General features: G+C 41.8%; 1 protein-coding gene across 2 annotated transcripts; it reads left to right on the top strand.

Moving 5' to 3' along the window:
* The first annotated feature begins 388 nt into the window (after positions 1–388).
* Positions 389–18,826, top strand: zc3h7bb (zinc finger CCCH-type containing 7Bb). 2 transcript variants are annotated; one of them, XM_047378185.1, is made up of 21 exons: positions 389–626; positions 1,360–1,421; positions 1,519–1,555; positions 1,678–1,875; positions 2,006–2,164; positions 2,692–2,832; positions 2,917–2,959; positions 3,037–3,275; positions 3,444–3,729; positions 7,609–7,667; positions 7,771–7,870; positions 8,217–8,378; positions 8,466–8,671; positions 8,779–8,879; positions 9,027–9,208; positions 9,748–9,827; positions 10,104–10,360; positions 10,484–10,589; positions 12,180–12,288; positions 13,516–13,649; positions 16,887–18,826. In XM_047378185.1, the coding sequence occupies exons 2-21, from the start codon at positions 1,363–1,365 to the stop codon at positions 16,920–16,922; spliced, it is 2,694 nt and encodes an 897-aa protein (XP_047234141.1). In that variant the 5' UTR covers positions 389–626; positions 1,360–1,362; the 3' UTR covers positions 16,923–18,826. The 2 variants fall into 2 exon arrangements, with proteins under 2 accessions (XP_047234141.1, XP_047234140.1); XM_047378184.1 differs by having other exon boundaries at positions 3,034–3,275.
* The last annotated feature ends 312 nt before the right edge of the window (positions 18,827–19,138 follow it).

Genomic DNA, 19,138 nt, shown 5'->3' with positions numbered 1-19,138 from the left:
AACAACACAATACAGGAAATTGTCAACATTGTGTTAATTTAGTATGTTAGAGTAAGTGAAAGATTGCACAGTGGAACAGTGGGTAGCACTGTTGCCGTAGAAGAAGGTCCTTGTTTCCCAGACTGGGGTCTTTTTGCATAGTTTGCATGTTCTCCCGTGCATGCGTTGGTTCTCTCTGGGTACTCTGGCTTCCTCCCACAGACCAAAAACATTGTTAGGTTAATTAGTTTCTTCAAATTGCCCTTAGGTGTGCATGGATGGATGATTAATGAAAGCAAATAGACATTTTGAGCCACACTTCATATCAGTAGGTGTCCAACCCATGAAGAAGAAAAACCACCTAATTTGTAAAACTTTGAGAGGTTTTGCTGCCATCTTGTGGCCGCAATCTGACCTGGAAACTTGTTGCGACAACCACCACTGGCTGAAGCAGCTAGCCGCTAGCCAGTCCAATTAGTAGCTGAAGCAGAGAAAGTGGTGTTATGTCCACTCTCCAATGACTCGGACACTTGCCGTACAAAAATGCGCCTGGTTATTGACTGATATTCGGTTGCCCAGATTTGCTAATTTGTGTCTCCAGCGCAACGGGGAGCTAACCCTGATCTGAAAAGCGCAGTAACTTCTCGGTGAGTTGCCATGCTACGTTGGCTAATTTACCCAACTAACTTACCTAAACACTAGTTAGATTATATGAGATATTTTTTCAGCTGTGCTAAATAACTTGCTGGATGGAGTGCGATTGGCGTTTCCTATGATAAATAATAGCTGATTGCCTTTACTTCGTTGTAAAAGCTAAATCAGAATTAGCCAAAATTAGCAAGTAGCATTAGCTGGCTAACAACCCCGCCAGGTAAACTCAGGTAGCGGTGCTTCTGGTAACGGAACCAGCTACTTTCTCAATCCATGATGTTTGTTTTAAGTCAGTCTGTTGTTATAATATAAAATATCACATGACAGTTAACAACTACGTATGCAAAGTGCTAACTTACATTAGCAAATGTTGCAAAAATGCTGGTATTGTTTTCTCGCTGCCATTTAAAATAAGACATAAAACTGCCTTTATTAATTGTTTATAGCTCAACTTCCAACAACAAAATATGTTACTTGACACGTTCTATCTGGTAATTCATATAGTTAATGGAGCTAAACTGATTAACATCTTCATTATTAGTTTTAGACAGGTCTTAGGATTGGTCGGGATCAATCCAAGGCAGGCCTAACATTGTTTAACATAAATGGGTTACAGATGTTTAGTTAAACATCTTTTAAGATCAAGTTTAGCTTGTGTCAAAGCTTAATAGTTCTGAACATTTTGTGGAGTTTTCAATTGTGATAAGTCAGTCCTGTTTATATCCTCAGATCATGGATCCTGAACGACCGAAGCGAAGAGAAGAGATCCAGAGGGCAATGAGCTTTATCCAGTAGGAAGCATAAACTGAACCAAATTTCACCTCATAGCCAAACCATACACTAACTGTATCAAGATCCTAACATCATTTTTACTTTTCTGTCTACCAGGTCATCTTTGCCATTTCCTGAACCAGAGAGTTATGAGGTTAGGTTTGATCCTTGCCTACTAATTGTTTGTCTGTGCCATCCGCTTTCACCTTGGCATGTCTAATATTTCATGTCTTTTTTTTTTTTTTTCTTTACCCAATTTCTGCCCTTTCCTTTTAGGCCTTTCTGACCCAGTTGGTGTGCAACTTGCTCGATGAGGGAAATTGTTTTTTTCGAGACGGCGACTGGCGTCAGGCAGCTCAGCAGTACGCGGAGGGGGTCAATGTTGCCCGGTATGCACAGGCTGAAGCTGTTATTATCCCGCATGAGCTGCTGGAGAGCCTCTACGTTAATAGGGCTGCAGCCTTCTACCAGATGGTGAGGGAGAAAATGAACAAGCAGGGTGGATTACCTACAAAGGACAGAGATGCATTCAGTGGATCATCAGGACTTGTTTTTGTTTGTGAATGTGAAAATGTGACCATATATTTTCATTTGTCTTTGTCAGAGGGAGTACGAGCGTGGCATTCAGGACTGTGAGAGTGCACTGTGTGTATCTGAGGGCAGTCGCAGGGCTTTGTATCGAAAGGCGCTCTGTCTTAAGGAGTTGGGACGACTCAGGGAGGCTTACGAGAGTGGAACCAAATGTCTCCTTACAGCACCACATGTATGTATTGTAATACAGTGTCTTGAAAAAATACTCAGACCCCTTGTCGCATTTTGTCAAGTTGCAACCACAAACTTTACGGTATTTTTTGGGGATTTTATGTGATGGACCTACACAAAGTAGCACCTAATCGGGAAGTGAAAGGAAAATGATACATGGTTTTTAAATATTTTCTTTTTCCAAATAAACTTCTCAAGAGGCAGGCATGCGCTTTGTATTCAACGCCTTTCATCGTTTAAGTAAATAAATAAAATAAAGCCAGATACTTTTCAGAAGTCCCCATATTAGTGAACATATTAGTGAACAGAGTACCTCTGTGTAATGTAACACCCCATTCACACGGTGTAACTTTTCTTTATTTTTTTTCTCTTCAGAAAAAAGTACATATATTTTAAGAACTTCTGATAAAAAAGGAATCCTCAATACATATATATTGCATTTTCTATGTATTTTGAGACTTTATTGTATTTTCCCTGAAAAAGCAATAACGCTTATTCTGAATAGTGTCTTTATATCTGCTCTTACAGGATGTGCTGGTTATCGACCTGGCCCAGGATCTGGCCAACAAGCTGGGTTTGAAGGGCCGTAAAGCCTACATCAGCCCACAGACCGAGTCGACGTCCACAGAAGGGGAAACCCATGAGGAAACCTCCCCACCCACAGGAGAAGTAGGTGGTATTCGGTCTCAAAAACGTAAAAAAAAAAGTTAATTTATTATGTGACTTAAAGCCAATGCTTTCCTTTTTTTCTAGCTGTCCTCCAATGGCCTTGAGTCCCTGGGTGAAATTGCATCAGGTATGACAAACTCGCATGATCCGGGTCCTACTCCTAACATTTCCATAACCATTTCCCTTCTTCTCCCAACTTAGCAGACCTGTCAAATGCACAGTGCATCCCTGCCCCTTTGGCCACGCCCATTCCAGTCAGCGATGACCCAGCAACCACAGTGGTGACCTCGTGTACTGAGCTCTCAGAGAGCCCCAGCAGCCAGACTCTGCCTCCCATGCCGTACTCTGTCCCGGTTTCGGAGCACATGGACGAATGCAGCAGCAGTGTTATTAAGGATGGGCTGGACAGCATTTTGGACTGTATGCCTAAAAAAGTTAGTGAGGTGAGGACACAAAAAGAAATCACAATCTAGCACAGATGACATATTTTATACCCCAGAAATAAGTATAAAAGTTAAGGGAATGGATCTCGAGATCACAACTGCCTTTCGGTGGGCGATGAGGTCATCAGTATATCTTATTGGGTGCTTATATACATTTCTGTTCCCTAGAGTCCGGTTCAAGGTGCTATCCCCACCAACCTTCCTAACACGGCCGTTGGCCTTCGGCCTCCTTACTCACCGAGCCTTCCACCTCCGTCACCCCAGCTTCCCCCAGCCTTCTTCAGCTCCTCTATCAGTGATATGGCCCCTCTGGGGCCTTACACACCGTTGCGGGACCAAGGCTCCACCCAAGCGCAGGACGCACTGGGAAGCTTTTCTACAGGGGCCACAGATGGAGAAGGCAAAGGAGTCGCTGCTGGTGGGCTCGACTCGTTGTCTGAGTACACTCTTCCTGGTGAGCTCTGCAGTTCATTATTTTCCTTATAGGTTGGCTGGTCTTGAATTGTTACCTTTTTTTTTTAGCTCAACTCTTACAGAGTTTTCTTTATAAACTGGTCATTTAAGTTCCATGTTTTTAAATACTTCTGACAGTGTAATCAGATTAATACCCAAAGGCTTGTTTTTGATGGGTATTCATCATACGTATTCTAAGGTTAATATGTATAATGCCTTAATATCATACTTACACACCTTTTCCACGTTACAACCACAAACCTTACTGTATTTTATTGGGGTTTTATGTGCTGTGAGTCTGTATTCAATTTAACTTCAATTTATTCATCCCAAAGGGAAATTAAAAGTTGTTGTAGCTCCCTTTGTGAGGTACCTTGAGACGACATTGTTGTAAATAAGCGCCGTTTAACTAAATAATCTGAACTGAAACTATCTGTGTAGTTATGCTGCTATAGGTTTAGGCTGCTGGAGGACATAATGACCACTTTCACCCTCTTTACTACATTCTCACACTACTCTCCAATTTTGCATTATTTGCTGTTATTTCAGCTTTTAACCTTGTTCTCTCTATTCTCTTCCTAGAAGCTACACCTGGCCTGGCTCTGTGTCTACCTGTGACACCTTTCTGGAGAGGGGAATCGTCCGAGCTTCTGCTGGCAGCAACTTAATGCTCACCTTCTACCGATGATCCACATAGCCCTGTCTTTCAGTGTTTAACCCTTTCTCTCTCCTAGACATGGCGATTGACTGAGCTTTTACTGTAACTAATTATATGTGCTCTCTTTCAGACTCTAACCTTGAAAACTGGCTCAGAGTTTATCTGTTCTTTTTTTCTAGGTGAAACAACTAAAGGAGCTACATCAATTAACATTTACTTTTCCTTCCCATAGAAAGTACTCCTGGATCAGTGCTTCTTTGTTCTCTTCGTGTCTCTGCTCTGTTCTCTCAAATCCCCAGTCGGTCGTGGCAGATGGCCGCTCACACTGAGCCTGGTTCTGCTGGAGGTTTCTTCCTGTTAAAAGGGAGTTTTTCCTCTCCACTGTCGCTACATGCTTGCTCAGTATGAGGGATTGCTGCAAAGTCAACTCCAGTGACTGTCCACTGTCTCTACATGCTCATCCAGGAGGAGGGAATGCTGCAAGTCACTGACTGGATGCAATCTGCTGGGTTTCCTTAGATAGAAAAACTTTATATCCAATTTGAATAAAAAGCTAACTCCGACTGCACTGTTCAATGGTTAGGATTAATTGTAATGTATGTACCTGACTGTTGTGAAGTGCCTTGAGACAACATGTGTTGTGAATTGGCGCTATATAAATAAAACTGAATTGAATTGAATTGAAATTGAATTGAATATTATGCAGGTTTCTCCTAACAGCTGCTGTAGATGCTGATGGCTGTGGGCAGGAAGGATCTGTCTAGGTTAGGGCTGGGTATCAATCAAAAAATTTTGATGCCGGTACCAATACTGATACCTTCACTTCGATATCGGTTCCTGAACGATACTTTCAATACCAGTTTTATAATATCAATTCTTACAAAAAGAAAATGACATTACATCTTAAAGTACAAATCTTGAGTTTTGTTTTTAACTCAGATTTTTCCATTCCAAGCACTTGCATAAAAAAATTTTCAGTGCAAAAGAACAGTTGCAAACAAGTGACAAGTCAGTGTCTAAAACTGTGAGGAGAAAATAAAAATAACAGTTAAGATTAGGTGAGCTGTTTAACCAGCCGACCCAGTGGATGGGCATATTTTTACAAGCTAAGCGGTATCTGTTAACGTCAATCTTTAGTTAGCTTTTGATTTAGCTAGCTACATAGCATTAAAATAAAGCTGCACACTAACTCGGCGCGATGCACGTATTAAGTTGCAGTAACGTTAACAAACGTAAACTTGCCTGTTGTAATCCCAGACACAGTGCCGTCCTCGGTACTCTCTGATGAGGCGGAGTCCGGTGGTGGAGATTTTGAATCGCCGCTCCCGTTTTGCACTGCCCACGGGCCACTGAGAAGAGGATGGCTGTGCTGGCTGCGGTCCGCACTTCTTGCAGTCAAACACTGAGCAACTTTCCGCTCTTACATTGATCCCATCATCAAATTAGTCCTGTTGCCAGCCTTGGCAACAATTTCTTTTTTGCATATATTGCATTACGCACTATTGGCATCAATATTTCTAAAGTGAAGCCACACTTTTGACCTCGGTGGCATTTTTAAGCAGTTTGATGACGCTAGCAACCAGTTCACAACACAAATACACGTGAATCCCATCTGTAGACATAAAGACAAGGCATGTTTTGATACTCTGTAAAACCAAAGCATTTCAGTTGGTACCATAAAAGAACCAAAGTTCGGTACCCAGCCCTAGTCAAGATGAGATGATTGTTTCCACTCCATGCCACAAAGTGGTCCACCAGCTCCCTGTACTCAGCTTCCTGTCCATCTCTGATCCACCCCACGACTGCAGAATCATCCGAGTATTTCTGCAGGTGACAGGAGTCTGTCTTTTACTGGAAATCCGAGGTGTAGAGAGTGAAAAGGAATGGTGCGAGTACGGTCCCCTGGGGTTCTCCTGTGCTGCTGACTATCTGGTTAGACACACAACTATTCAGTCTCACAACTGTTTGGTTGTGAGCAGGAGAGGAGGATGGTGAGCTTGTTTGTGAACTGAATCTATTGAAGACTGTCTAGGTTATTGACTCCGTCCAGACATCCATTGGTCCGGTCACACACTCAGTCATGGCATTGATGTCCTCTCCATGTGGCTGGGGCAGTGTGTCCCAGTCTGTAGCTTCAAAGCAACCTTGCAGAGCTTCTTCAGCTTCCTGTGACCATCGTCTCACAGTTCTTTATTAGCCCTAGTATCAGGTTATTTATGGCTCTAGCAAGTTTTCTTACATGATTGTCCTCTATTGAGCTCCATCCATCCTCCCAACTACTTTGTTCCTGCTGCCATTTTGAGGGCATTGAGGATGCTGCAGAAGCGCATCTTCGATGCATGATGCTGCCACCACTATTTCACAGTGGGGGAAGTGTGTTCACGGTGCTGTATTAGTTTTACTTCACGCATAGCTTTTTGCATATAGCCCAAAGTTCTGTCTCAAAATGTGCTTTGGTCTCATCTGACTGTTCTTCATGCTACCCACAAAATATTTTTGTTTGTGAAGTATTTTGAAAATTGTTTCCTTTTTCCCTTACTTCACAACTATGTGCTGTTTTGTGTTATCACAGATAACACACTGTTTGTGGTTGTAATGTGATAAAATGTGTAAGGGTGTATTCACACTTACCACTTTTGGTCTGCTTTAAACGGACCAGAGTTCGTTTCCCCTCTTGGTCCGGACCTTTTGTGCAGGTGTGAATACACTCAAGCGAACCCTGGTCCGGACCAAACAACCGGACTGAGACCCACTTTTTGAGGTGGTCTCGGTCCGCTTCCAAACGGACTTCGCTTATGGTCTGAATACGAACCGGCCCCGATCCGAACCAACTGCAGAAAACGTACGTCTCTTTGTACTTAACAAGCCACCGTAGCCGATAGCAAAGGTGTGTGTTATACTCAAATCATACCTGGCCAGCTGATTGTTGCAACATCGGGCACGCAGAGCACACCGTCTTCTTCGGCGTTCAGCACGGATTCTCCAACGCTGTTCTACACTTATAAATAGAACGTCTCAAAGTGTGTGTTGAATGAGCTGCTCTTCACTTTCACAATAATATTGCAGCTGTAATAACACTGTAAAGTAATTAATACCCACAGTTGCTGTGGCAAATTAGTGTGATTGGTTTCATGGAGTTGTTAATAATTTCACGTGGTTATCAGGTGAGTGGGCATTAATCCAACATGCCTTACATCAATGTCCTTGTTTTTGTGTCATAAGGGGGACGAGTGTGTCACAGCTTCATCCCTGGGATGCGCAACCACAGTGCTGGGCACACAGTAAGTAAAGGACACATTTTAAACTGATTTCTTCACATTTGTTGTAGGTTTTAGCTGTGATTTTAAGTTGGTGTCACTACTTTGTCATCTCTTTCTCCTTCAGAATGGACCAGGAGGAACCAACCTCTCTCTTCTCTCCAGGAATCCTCTTGCAGCCACTCATGAGTTTCGCCAGGCTTGTCATGCCTGTTACAGCCGAATAGGTAGGATATCTTAATATCGGTATAAAAAAAAATATCTACACACTGGGTTAGCATGATCAAGAAAGAATTTCACTATTTCATTTAGTGCGATACTAAGCGTTTGGCCAGAGATCGTAATAATCCATTTTCCATTGATTGGCTCTAATCAGTGATCAGCAGATCAGATACTGAAAATTGTAATTTATTTCTTCATATTGAAGAAATACATCAAAACTAATTACTCCCTTCCTTTATTGTTATTAATGCAGATTACCAGATTTATTTATTTTGAGTAAAAAAAAAAAAAAAATCAGATGGAGGTTATGGGGAAATGACCTGTTCAGGAAATTCATCATCTAAAATTCAGGTCCTCGAGTGATGGACTACAAGTATCAGCCAGAGGCAGCACACCGCTGCAAGAGAGATGTGCTGTTATGCCGTCTGAGAAACACAGATGATCCCACCTGGAAAAGGATTCGACCCAGACCCGCACGGAATAACTTCCTGGGGGCATTTGTACTTTGTAAAGGTATTGAAATCTGCATTTTAGGTGGAAATATTAAGTTTGGAAATTGTTTTATCCTGTGGGAGTTAAAACATTTACTGGGTCCAACAGAGGTACAGGAGCGTCAGGAGTGCCAGTATGGGGAGAACTGTACATTTGCTTACTGCCAGGAAGAGATTGACGTGTGGACACAGGAGAGGAAGGGCGCGCTCAGCCGAGAGCTTCTGTTTGACCCGCTGGGCAGCACAGAGAGGCGGGCGCTCAGCGTCACCAGATTGCTACAACTCCACATGGGCATGTTCATGTTCCTCTGTGAGGTGAGTCTCAGTGGGACACACATTTCTCTACTGTTTTTTTTTTTGTTTTTTTGTTGTTGGACTATTAATTTTTAATAGATCGTTTTTTGTTTTTGTTTTTTGTACAGGAATGTTTCGACAGTAAGCCTCGGATCATCAGTAAACGCAGCAAAGAGAATTTAGCTGTCTGCTCAAACCTGACAGCACGGCACCCATTCGACGATAACAAGTGAGCAAAATTCTGTGCTTTATATCAGTCTACATGGGTTTTCTAAAAGCGTTTGAAAAAGGGCATCCAAATCTGTTGTATTTTGATTTTTGGACCCTATTACTCTGATTCTCTGACTCTAAGCTTGACTCTAAATCTGACCTGCAGGTGCCTGGTCCACGTGGTGAGGTCGGCCAACGTGCGTTACAGTAAGGTACGACCCCTGCACCCCCTCTGCCAGTTTGACATCTGTCGGCATGAGGTTCGCTACGGCTGCCAGCGTGAGGATAGCTGCTCCTTTGCTCACTCTGTTATCGAGCTGAAATGCTGGGTTTTGCAGCAGGATACTGGTATGTAGAACACCATCCATATCTGCTGCTCAATTATTCTGAGATTGTGAACACTCAGTCTTGATGTTGTGGAATATTGCTGCTCCTGCACAGATTGGACAGTTTGTAGAATTTAGGCATTTATTAGGCCTTGATGAGTGTGGAGAAAAAATGAATTATAGAAAAATATTTGTATTTCCACTCTTTGTTGATGTTCCATTGTCTAATAAATCTGCCCATCTGTCCTTTTTATTGCCATCGCTCTTTTAAAAGTTGTGTATGCATTCACCCCCCTCTGTCCATCTATCTCTTTCTTCCTTCTTTCCTGTGCTTTTTCAGGTTCCATATTTAAAACCTCACCAAAGTAGTAATATCTTCCCTTAATTTATAGTTCAGTTTTTAAAAATAACTTTTTAAGAATTGGTTTAAAAGGAAGAACTGTGGAAATTCGAGTTCAGAACCGTATGGACTTTGTCATTAAAATGTGTAGGAAACCTCTGTTATATCTTACCATCCTTTAAATTGACACTCATTTATTTCATTTTACTGTTATATTCCAGGTATTACCCATGAAGAGATGGTGCAGGAGTCCAAAAGACACTGGCAAAGGCTGGAGCAGAATTCACAGAAACAACACAAGGTACAACTTGTGGTGTAGTCCAGAAAAGGATATTTTCCAGGTCTGGATAAATATGAAAAACAAATTAGTTTCATGATTTGACCTACAGGTAATAGGACCCTATTACTATTCAAGCAGTTAATGGTTAACCTTTTGTACTCTAATATTCAGAGAGGTCTAAAGATTCCAGAAAAACAATTAGTCTGGAAAAGCTTAAAATTCTGAAATTAAAAATGGGTAAGGACCTTTGTCTCTTTGTTTTCTTGTAATTGTATGAAATATCTCTGTCTCTTTCAGCCTATCCACATACCCCATCCAAGCAGCAGCATACCAACTGGGGGGATGGGGGGACTTGGGGGTGGGGTTGGTGGAGAAGGTGTGGGTGGAGTGAGTCCCATAGGAGGTTTTGGGGTAGGGGGACTGGTTGGAGGGGCAGGAAGGGGCCGCCCCCTCAACCTAAAAATGAAGTTTGTCTGTGGTCAGTGCTGGCGAGAAGGACAGGTCAACGAGCCCGATAAGAACCTCAAGTACTGCACCGCCAAAGCGCGGCACAGGTAGGACCTCACTTGTGCCATGGGTTTTTCTGGAGTCCAAGTTGCATTATAACCAGTCCTGTTTTCAAACCTGCCTACTTCATAACTTGCATGTAATTAACCTTGAATTCTCTGTATCTTCAGCTGGACAAAAGAGCGCAGAGTCTTGCTTGTAAAATCATTTGAGAAGAAGAAGTGGGTTGTTGTCCGACCTCTCCCCTTTTCACGCTCGTACCCACAGCAATATGATGTGAGTCATCCCACTTAATATCACCGCTGCAGTCTACATTGCACTGAAGAAATATTTACATTCCAGGAAGTTTTCCACATTTTGTGACGTTATAACCACAGACTTTAATGCATTTTTGTGAAGTTTTTCTTTATTTGGCACTAGTGGTCTTTATTGAACAGTAGTTGGAAAGGAAAGAGTTGAAGGGAAGACGGGCAACAAATGGTCCGAGACTGGGAATCTGAAAACCGAATCCAGGACAACCGTGTCGAGGACTATAGCCTCTGCATGTGGTGTCCTGCTCTACCAACTGAGCCCCCCAGCGCCCCATGTTAATGGAGGTTTATGGAATAGATCGACAGAAAGTTTTTCATAGTTGTGCACTTAAAGGAAAATGATGCATGGTTTAAACATTTTTTTTTTTTTTTCAGCTAAAAATGTGAAAAGTGTTGCGAGCTTTTGTGTTCAGCCTCCTGATTCAATACTTTGTTAAATCGCATTTTGCCGCAGTTACAGCTGCATGTTTTGGGACATGTCTAACAGCTTTGCACATCTAAAGACCGAAATGTTTGCCTTTTTTTTTTCTTTGCGAAGTAGCTCCAGCTCAGTCAGGCTGAACTGAAAGTGTCAAAATGCAAGTTTTTTCTGAGATTTTCAATTGGCTTTTAGGTCTGGAACTTTACTGGGCCCATCTAACATGTGAATACGCTTTGATGTAAACCATTCCGCTGAGGCTCCGGTTGTATGTTTAGGGTCGCTGTCCTGCTCAAAAGTGTACCTCTGCCCTAGTGTCAAGTCTTTGACAGCCTCTAATAGGTCTTCTTCCAGGATCGCCCTGTATTTAGCTTTGTCCACCTGTGTCCTTGTTCCGGCTGAAGAAAAGAATCCCCGATGCTTGGTGCTGCCCCCATAGTTTTTATGTGTGGAGATGGTGTTTCAATGTGATCTGCAGTTAGTTTTCTTCCACACGGTGTTTTGAATGTAGGCCAACACTTTTAATTTTAGTCTCATCTGCCTTTAGCACCTTTTTCCACAAATGTATCGTGTTTCCTACATGGTTTGTGGTAAACTGCTTACCGGGTTTCTTGGCTCCTATAGGGTTATGTGCCTCTGCTGCTTTTTGATCCAGTTTAGGTAGACAGCCATGTCTTGATAGGTTCACCTGTATTTCTACTGACTTCAAGTTACACATAAACAGACTCTGTCTGCTAATTTAATGACTATTGAAGACGTTTGGTTGCACTGAATTTTATTTAGAACTATCAGAATAAAGGGGATTATTATATATGCATCCAACAATACATAGCTGTATCTGTCACGTGAAATCTATCATATAAAATCTAAATAAAATAAGTTGGAAGTTCTAATGTGACAAATGTAAAAAGGTTTAAGAGTATATGCACTTTAAATGTTATACCATTTGAACCATATTGATTTTAAGGTATTTTCAGCATCATGCTAAATTGCAAGCACAATAATTAATTAATAATCCACATTTTACTAATGCAATGCGATGAACTGTATACTCTTACCATCTAACAGAAACAATTATTAGTAAAAGAACATACTCCTTCTTCATATGTAAAGTAACATGTTATTTGTGTCAAGCAGATGTGTGTGCATGTGATGAAGCAGAAGAAGTGCCACTACATTGGGAACTGCTCCTTCGCACACAGTCCGGAGGAGAGGGACGTGTGGACGTACATGAAGAACAACAACTGTGAGCTCCAAGTTCTTCATTAAAACTTTGGGCTTTGAAATGATAAAGAATGGCGGTCTGAAACACGTACCTGATACATTTTGCTGCAGACTAATTGCAAACTGAATGCAGCATTGGTTGCGCTCCGGAGTCTGCAGTAAACGGGGCTAAACTGAAAACATCAGGCGCTCTGTTCATCCTCAGCAGAGTACAGTATTTCATAGATATCCTGTGTCTATTGGCTGCGTGAGTGTCCGTCACGGTCTATTTTGGTGTGACCTATGCTGTGATTTGAGGAGCATGTCATGAGTCAGGAAGTGAGGCATGGTGGCAAAGTAAAACATTCGCTTTGGGGAAAAAATAAAATGGTGAAATTCCAAGGTAAACATTACGCATTGGTTCACAAATAGTAATGATTTTATTTACTAAGAGATACTCTTGTTTATTGAAGTCATTTACTAAGTGTTTTGAACTTATAAAAGCAAACATTTATTGTGCACTTTAAATGCATTGTAAATGGAAAATATGTTTAAAAAAAACTAAATTCAGTGCTCAGAACATGGATTTTAAAAATTAAGTTTGTAAATAAAAAGAAAATCGACAATGCATTAACTGCATGTTGCAAAGTGCAATTGTAAAAACATGAAGAATGCTTAGGTAAAGCTATGCCACTTGAGAAGTTCTGGATAGAGCATATTAGCTGCTGATTATTTCAATAATCGATTAATTACGATTCATTGGATGAATTGTCTTAGCCCTAATTTGTTTTGAAGAAATAGGAGCGTGTAGAGTCGGTCTCAAGCTGTGTGTTTAGGGTGTAAAATGACGTGTTTCGGAGCGTAATTTTAGACATGTTTTAAGTGCAAACAGAAGTACAGAAATGGGGAAGAAATAAGCTGATGTGCGATTTCCTGAGCAGATTTTAGAAGTGCCTGATTCATTGACATAGAATATCTTCGATGTCTTCGATGTCAGGACTTTAAATAGTTTTGACCGATTCTGTGTAAAAGGTCTCCACCCAGAAATGTCAAGGAAGGAGTTTGGGATTTAACTTACCTGTACTAAACTCATTGGTACGCTTTGGTTGTGAAAATGTTTTTTATACTTTTTTGTCTGTTTTATGAAGTTTTATGAATGAAAAAGTTATCTTTTTCTTTCGAGTGATGATGAGCTTAAACCTATCTTGGTTTTTAAAGTTGTGACTCATTTTTTTTTTTGTCGTCTTCTTCACCTCAATCATTTTTTCAGTGAGAGACATGCAACAGATGTATGAACTGTGGCTGCAGCTCACCAATCAGAATAGACGGACAGAAAACTCAGCTGTAACCCCGCCCCCTGACGACAAGCAGGTCACCATAACGGCAGATTACACAGAAAACCTAGTAAGTGGTTAATAACACTCAGAAGTAGAGATGCTCAAAGCAGAGATTTGTGAGCGATTTCCATCAATGACATGCATAATTGTAATCTATGCAAATCATAAGTTTTGAACTGCTGATGCTAATTTCTCTTCATTTAACAACATTCAGAATACATTTAACATTTAATAAATATCTGAGACAGTATACATCAAGATGCGAAACTAAGATACCTAAGATTTGCGTTTCAGGAAAAGGTAAACGATTATCTTACTTCCCTTTGGCCTCTCACGAAGCTCATGTGTGTTGATGAAATGCACCAAGGCTACCATCGCACTGGCACTTTTGGCTTAGGAGCACATGTGAAATTCGGGCTCTGCCTCAGGGTGCTGGGACTGATGGCTGATTCACCGCTGGCTGTCGGTCATCATATTCGGCCATTTGCACATGTGATCGTTTCAATGGTGGGTGGCGTCACTCAAGCTGAGCCCAACGACTGCAAGGTGTTTCTCTGGCCTCATTGACAGGTTAGGATGAAGAGCGGCACAGACTTGCTGTCAAGGGGCCATCCTCGGTACAAGGAGTGGAAATTCCACAGCGAACTGACAACCTAAATATAGGAGCGTTACAGCCGAGCAGAGGTTGCCCTCTTTGCATCAGAGGACAACACTCTCTGTCCAAGGTTTTTCTCCCTGACCCCTGCTGGGTCTAGATGCTCTAGCACACGGGTGAGCGGTTCTACTGTACGCTATTCCCCCGCTAGAATGAATAATTCCTACTCTCGCCAGAGTGTGAGAGCTAAAACATTCGATAGCTCCCCGTTGGCCAGTGAAACACTGGCTAGCAGAGATATTCCAGTCGCTGCACGGCATGCTGTATTAACTCCCCTCTCTGCAGAGATTACAGGCATGCAGAAAAATGTTTCATCCTCATCCAGAGCGCATGACTCTATGGACCTGGACTGTGAGAGCATAAATCTGGCTGCCAGTGGGCTTCCCCAGAACGTCATTGAGACAAATCAAAGTGCCAGAGCCGTTTCAAAGCGCAGCATGTATGAGCGCAAATGGCATGCATTTGCAAGGTGGTGTGCAAAAGCTACAGTGAGTCCAAAACTGAACCCTGTGTAAGTTATTCAGACTTTTCTGAACGGCTCCATGAGAAAACAGCTGATTTTTTGCAAATCACAGCAGCTGTTTGTGTCGTGGGCTTCAACACATAAATTGAAGCCTCTCCCAAAACACCGCCTCTTGCATTGGATAGTGGAGACTATGACTATGGCTTACATAGTCATAGCTTGACAGCAGAGGCCTTGCACCCCCTGCAGCGCTCACTCTAGTTGTGGCATGGCGTCGTCCTGGTCATTGTCTCGGGGTATACCTGTGGAGGACATATGTGACGAAGGTAGCTGGGCAACTCCTCACACCTTCACTAGGTTTTACAGAGTGGATGTTACATCACCCACCCACTGGCTCACACAGTTCTGAGTGTGGGCTTTATGCTTGTATAAAATGCTGGCTGTACAGGATGGTTTTTGAGTAAACCTATGGCAATACGAGAGTCGCTACATCCTATGTTGAGATGCCAAAACCAATGTTTAAAGACCTTTTGGTTAAGAAATTAACCCTGGTTCTCTGAAACATTAGTGAGGTATTTTAACAGATCAACGTCCTTGCCTGGAGCGAGGAATAGGTGTGCTTACTAGACTGAATGTTGTCTCTGGGACGTCAGGCATTTATACTAGGAGGAGGAGCAGAGGTCACGTCTGTCTGCCGATCAAGACTGACTTAATGTAAAGGAGCTTCTGGGGGAGAGCGGCGATGTCGTTTCCCATAGTGAGATACCTGACTCATGTTTCAGAAATCCAGGGTTTATTTCTTGACATGTTTTTTTCATTGTTAAATTATAATTTAATGTCATCTTTGGGGTTTTAGAACAAGGAAAAAACACAATGTTCTGCCTAAAAATGCTGAAATGCTTTTCACAGCAATGTACTTCATAATATTGCGGTTCTTTACTTACATTTTTGTGAATTTTGTGTTTTATTCACCTACTATTTTTTCCCACTGATTTGTTGTTGTCTGAAGATCCAAAAAAAAAACAAAGTTTTGATTTATTATGCCATTATTTATACAATGACATGACAGTAAAGCCCAAGGCGTTCCCAGGCCAGCTGAGAGACATAGTCCCTCCAGCGTGTCCTTGGCCGTCCCCTGGGCCTCCTCCCGGAAAATTATGGAAAAACACAAAATCCATCAGTCATTTTGTGGCTGAACTTCTATGCAGATCAAAGTAAACAGAAAAACTGTTCAAAGAGCTTTCTTTAATCATCTTATATTTAAAACTGCTGCGTGGTTCTAAATTGTTTTTAGTTTTTTTCTTTAAGTAGCCTTTATTTTTGTTGTTTTTCCAAAGTAGTAAGACAGGAAGTGGGGTGGAGAGAGGGGGGAAGACATGAAGCATTGGCATCTCTGGGGTCTGGACTCAAACCAGGGACAGTTGCGTCAAGGACTGAGGCCTCCGTTTATGGGTCGCGCGCTCTATCGCTGTGCTGTGCCCCTCTAAATCTTTTTTGACCAAAGTTATGAACAGCCAGTGGGGGTGTCTCAAAGTTGCAAATTGGCAGCTCTGGAGCCGCAGGTGGCGGACCTAGGCTGGGAGAATAGAGGACTTAAAGATTGCGCAGAATGCTCAGAAGTATGTTCCATAACACGGGGAGGTTCAAAGCTCCCCGTAGGTCAAAGGATAATACAGAAAAGCTCTGCTGTTCTCCGCTCAGCCTTCCTGTTATCTTCTGAAAATATCACTCTCTCTTACTCTCTCTCGGCCCAAATGAACTGCAGACATGTCATGGAAAATAACATCTAACGTCTAATCTTTCTCTGACTTTGTTTTCTTTGCTCACTGATACTGAAAACGGCTAACATTCAAAATCGTTGCTCAGTAACATTGTCTGACCCTAAACGTGTGGTTGTTTGTGCGACATGGTCATGCCATGGTGCCTTCACTGATCATAATAAGATCAGATTTTTTTAACTTTTGACTGGTCGGTCACAGTTTGGGGCTGATGAAGCTTAATATCATTAGATTCCAGGCATCAGCAGAATTCGCATCTCCATTGACGACATGACGATTGAGACAATTTCTCAGTGGTCTGATTTTAGTATTTCCTGGTGAATAATTTTAGCTTCTACAACCTGCTAAACTTCCCTTGGTATAGTTGTTGGTATTTCAGAGATGTGTTTTTTTTGTTTTTGTTTCTAGGGCAGCCAGCATCTGTCAGATGGCGACGACCTCTGATTGTTGCTCACTGTAAACGCATCTGATCATCCCTCAGCTCCAGACAGAGATGGAGGCGAGCCTACCACAACCAGGTGCAGCTGAACTGCCCGGCATCCTGCCAGTCTGACCACCTGGGAACACAAGATGTTCGAACCTCATGATCACATATTCATGCACTCAAACACTTACATACAACACCCACATCCAAAGGCACCAGTTATCACGAAGAGAAGGCTATTGAAGCGAGATTTTGTGTCCTGCTGCAGGAATTCCACAGATTAGTTTTGCTCTAACACAATCTATGTCCCTAATATTTTGTGTTCGTGTCCCACTGGCACCTCTTTTCTTCTTAGCACTAAAACATTTCACAGGAGGGCGCGCAGGTCGCAGTCCATATATTTGCTTTGCAACAGTTAAACATGTTGCACTGTTCTTTTTAATGCTGAAACATTACGAGAGCCGAAAATTGCCAAGCTCACAGTGCTTTCTAAGGCTATTAAAACTGAAGAAACTGTAAAGAACTGGCAAAAGAGGTTTCACGTGGACACGCCTCACAAAACTAAACAACCAAATCTTACTCTTTCCTTTACAGGAATCTAAAAGGAGGGATCAAACTGAATTGAGATTGATTTTGAGCATTCTTTTGTTTCCCAACGGGAGTTACACTTCTTTATTATATCTGCCATATTGGTGGAAATCTTTGAATGTAATGCCTGCAAGGGCCTTCAAAACAAGGAAGCGAGTTGTTTAAAATATTAATGTTGTAGAATGTACTGTATGTAGGTATACTCACATGCCCAAAAATCTGTGCGACATTTCAGTTTCATACCAGCTGCTCCTACAGTTGGATCATCACACACACACAAAATCAGGTTCCCTTCAGGTGGATGAAAGAGGGATTAAAATTACTTTTTGGCAACAAAAGGTATTAAAGACGTTTCGCTAAACTGCATGTATCAGTTACTTGACCTCCCTACACCAACGTGAAGATTATTGAGGTTGATGTTGGAAGAACACAGAAAACTTGATCCACTTTTAAAATGGTTGAAACACATTAACGTGAAGGAGTACACATTAAATAACCTATCGCTGTGCTGCTGAGTTCCAAATCCAAAGTAAAGGCAATTAAAATGCTAAAAAGGAAAGATTTATAAAGGTGATTACATTCATGTTTCTAGGTGACAGTTTGAGTATTTCATTATGGTTCAAGTTAACAAGCGTTCAGCTGGAAGTTTATTTTTCCTAGTCTGACCCAAATAGTTTGCCCCCGTTAGGTCAGAGAGAGCGTTGAGCTAAGTCTTTTAATCACCTGCTGGCCTAATACATGGAAAGGATTCACGCCGCATATCGTGCCTAAAAACAACCCACTAACATGTGACACAAACACCCATGCAGAAATGCACAAAAACATACAAAAACACACTAAAACAGGCAGGAATCTTGTTGCCATCTTACTCTATCCTTTAATGTAGACAGAGACATATTGAGAGTATGTTTTTATACAGCTACACACATATTATACATGCATATATTATACATACTACTAATAATAAATGATAGCTTAGCAGTTAAGCTTAATAAATACATATAACCTGAAAACGTGTATTGATTACATAGGTAAACTTCTTGTTATTGAGGTTTTGCTATATAACGTATCGCTGAACTAGATGACTATAGTATTTTATTCTTTTATTTTGAGATTTTTTTCTCCTTAAGTGTGGGTTGTTCCAGACAGGGTTGTTGGACTGGATTTAACTGGTTAATGATTTCATATTCAATGCGTAGATCAGAAAGTAGATCAAAGTTGAATGTGCTGACAACAAAATCACACAAAAAACATCAATGAAAATCAAATTTATTAACCAATGGAGGCCTGGATCTGGAGTCACACACAAAATTAAAGTGGAAACACACACTACAGGCTGATCCAACTTTGATGTAATGTCCTTAAAACAAGTCAAAATGAGGTTCAGTATTGTGTGTGGCCTCCACGTGTCTGTATGACCTCCCTACAACGCCTGGGCATGCTCCTGATGAGATGGCAGATGGTCTCGTGAGGGATCTCCTCCCAGACCTGGAATAAAGCATCCGCCAACTCCTGGACAGTCTGTGGTGCAACATGACGTTGGTGGATGGAGAGAGACATGATGTCCCAGATGTGCTCAACCGGATTCAGGTCTGGGGAACGGGCGGGCCAGTCCATAGCTTCAATGTCTTCATCTTGCAGGAACTGC

The sequence above is a fragment of the Girardinichthys multiradiatus genome, chromosome 10 (genome assembly GCF_021462225.1).
Source record: "Girardinichthys multiradiatus isolate DD_20200921_A chromosome 10, DD_fGirMul_XY1, whole genome shotgun sequence".
Taxonomy (NCBI): domain Eukaryota; kingdom Metazoa; phylum Chordata; class Actinopteri; order Cyprinodontiformes; family Goodeidae; genus Girardinichthys; species Girardinichthys multiradiatus.
The sequence above is the reverse complement of the archived record's forward strand: the minus strand, read 5'-3'. Positions and strand labels throughout refer to the sequence as shown.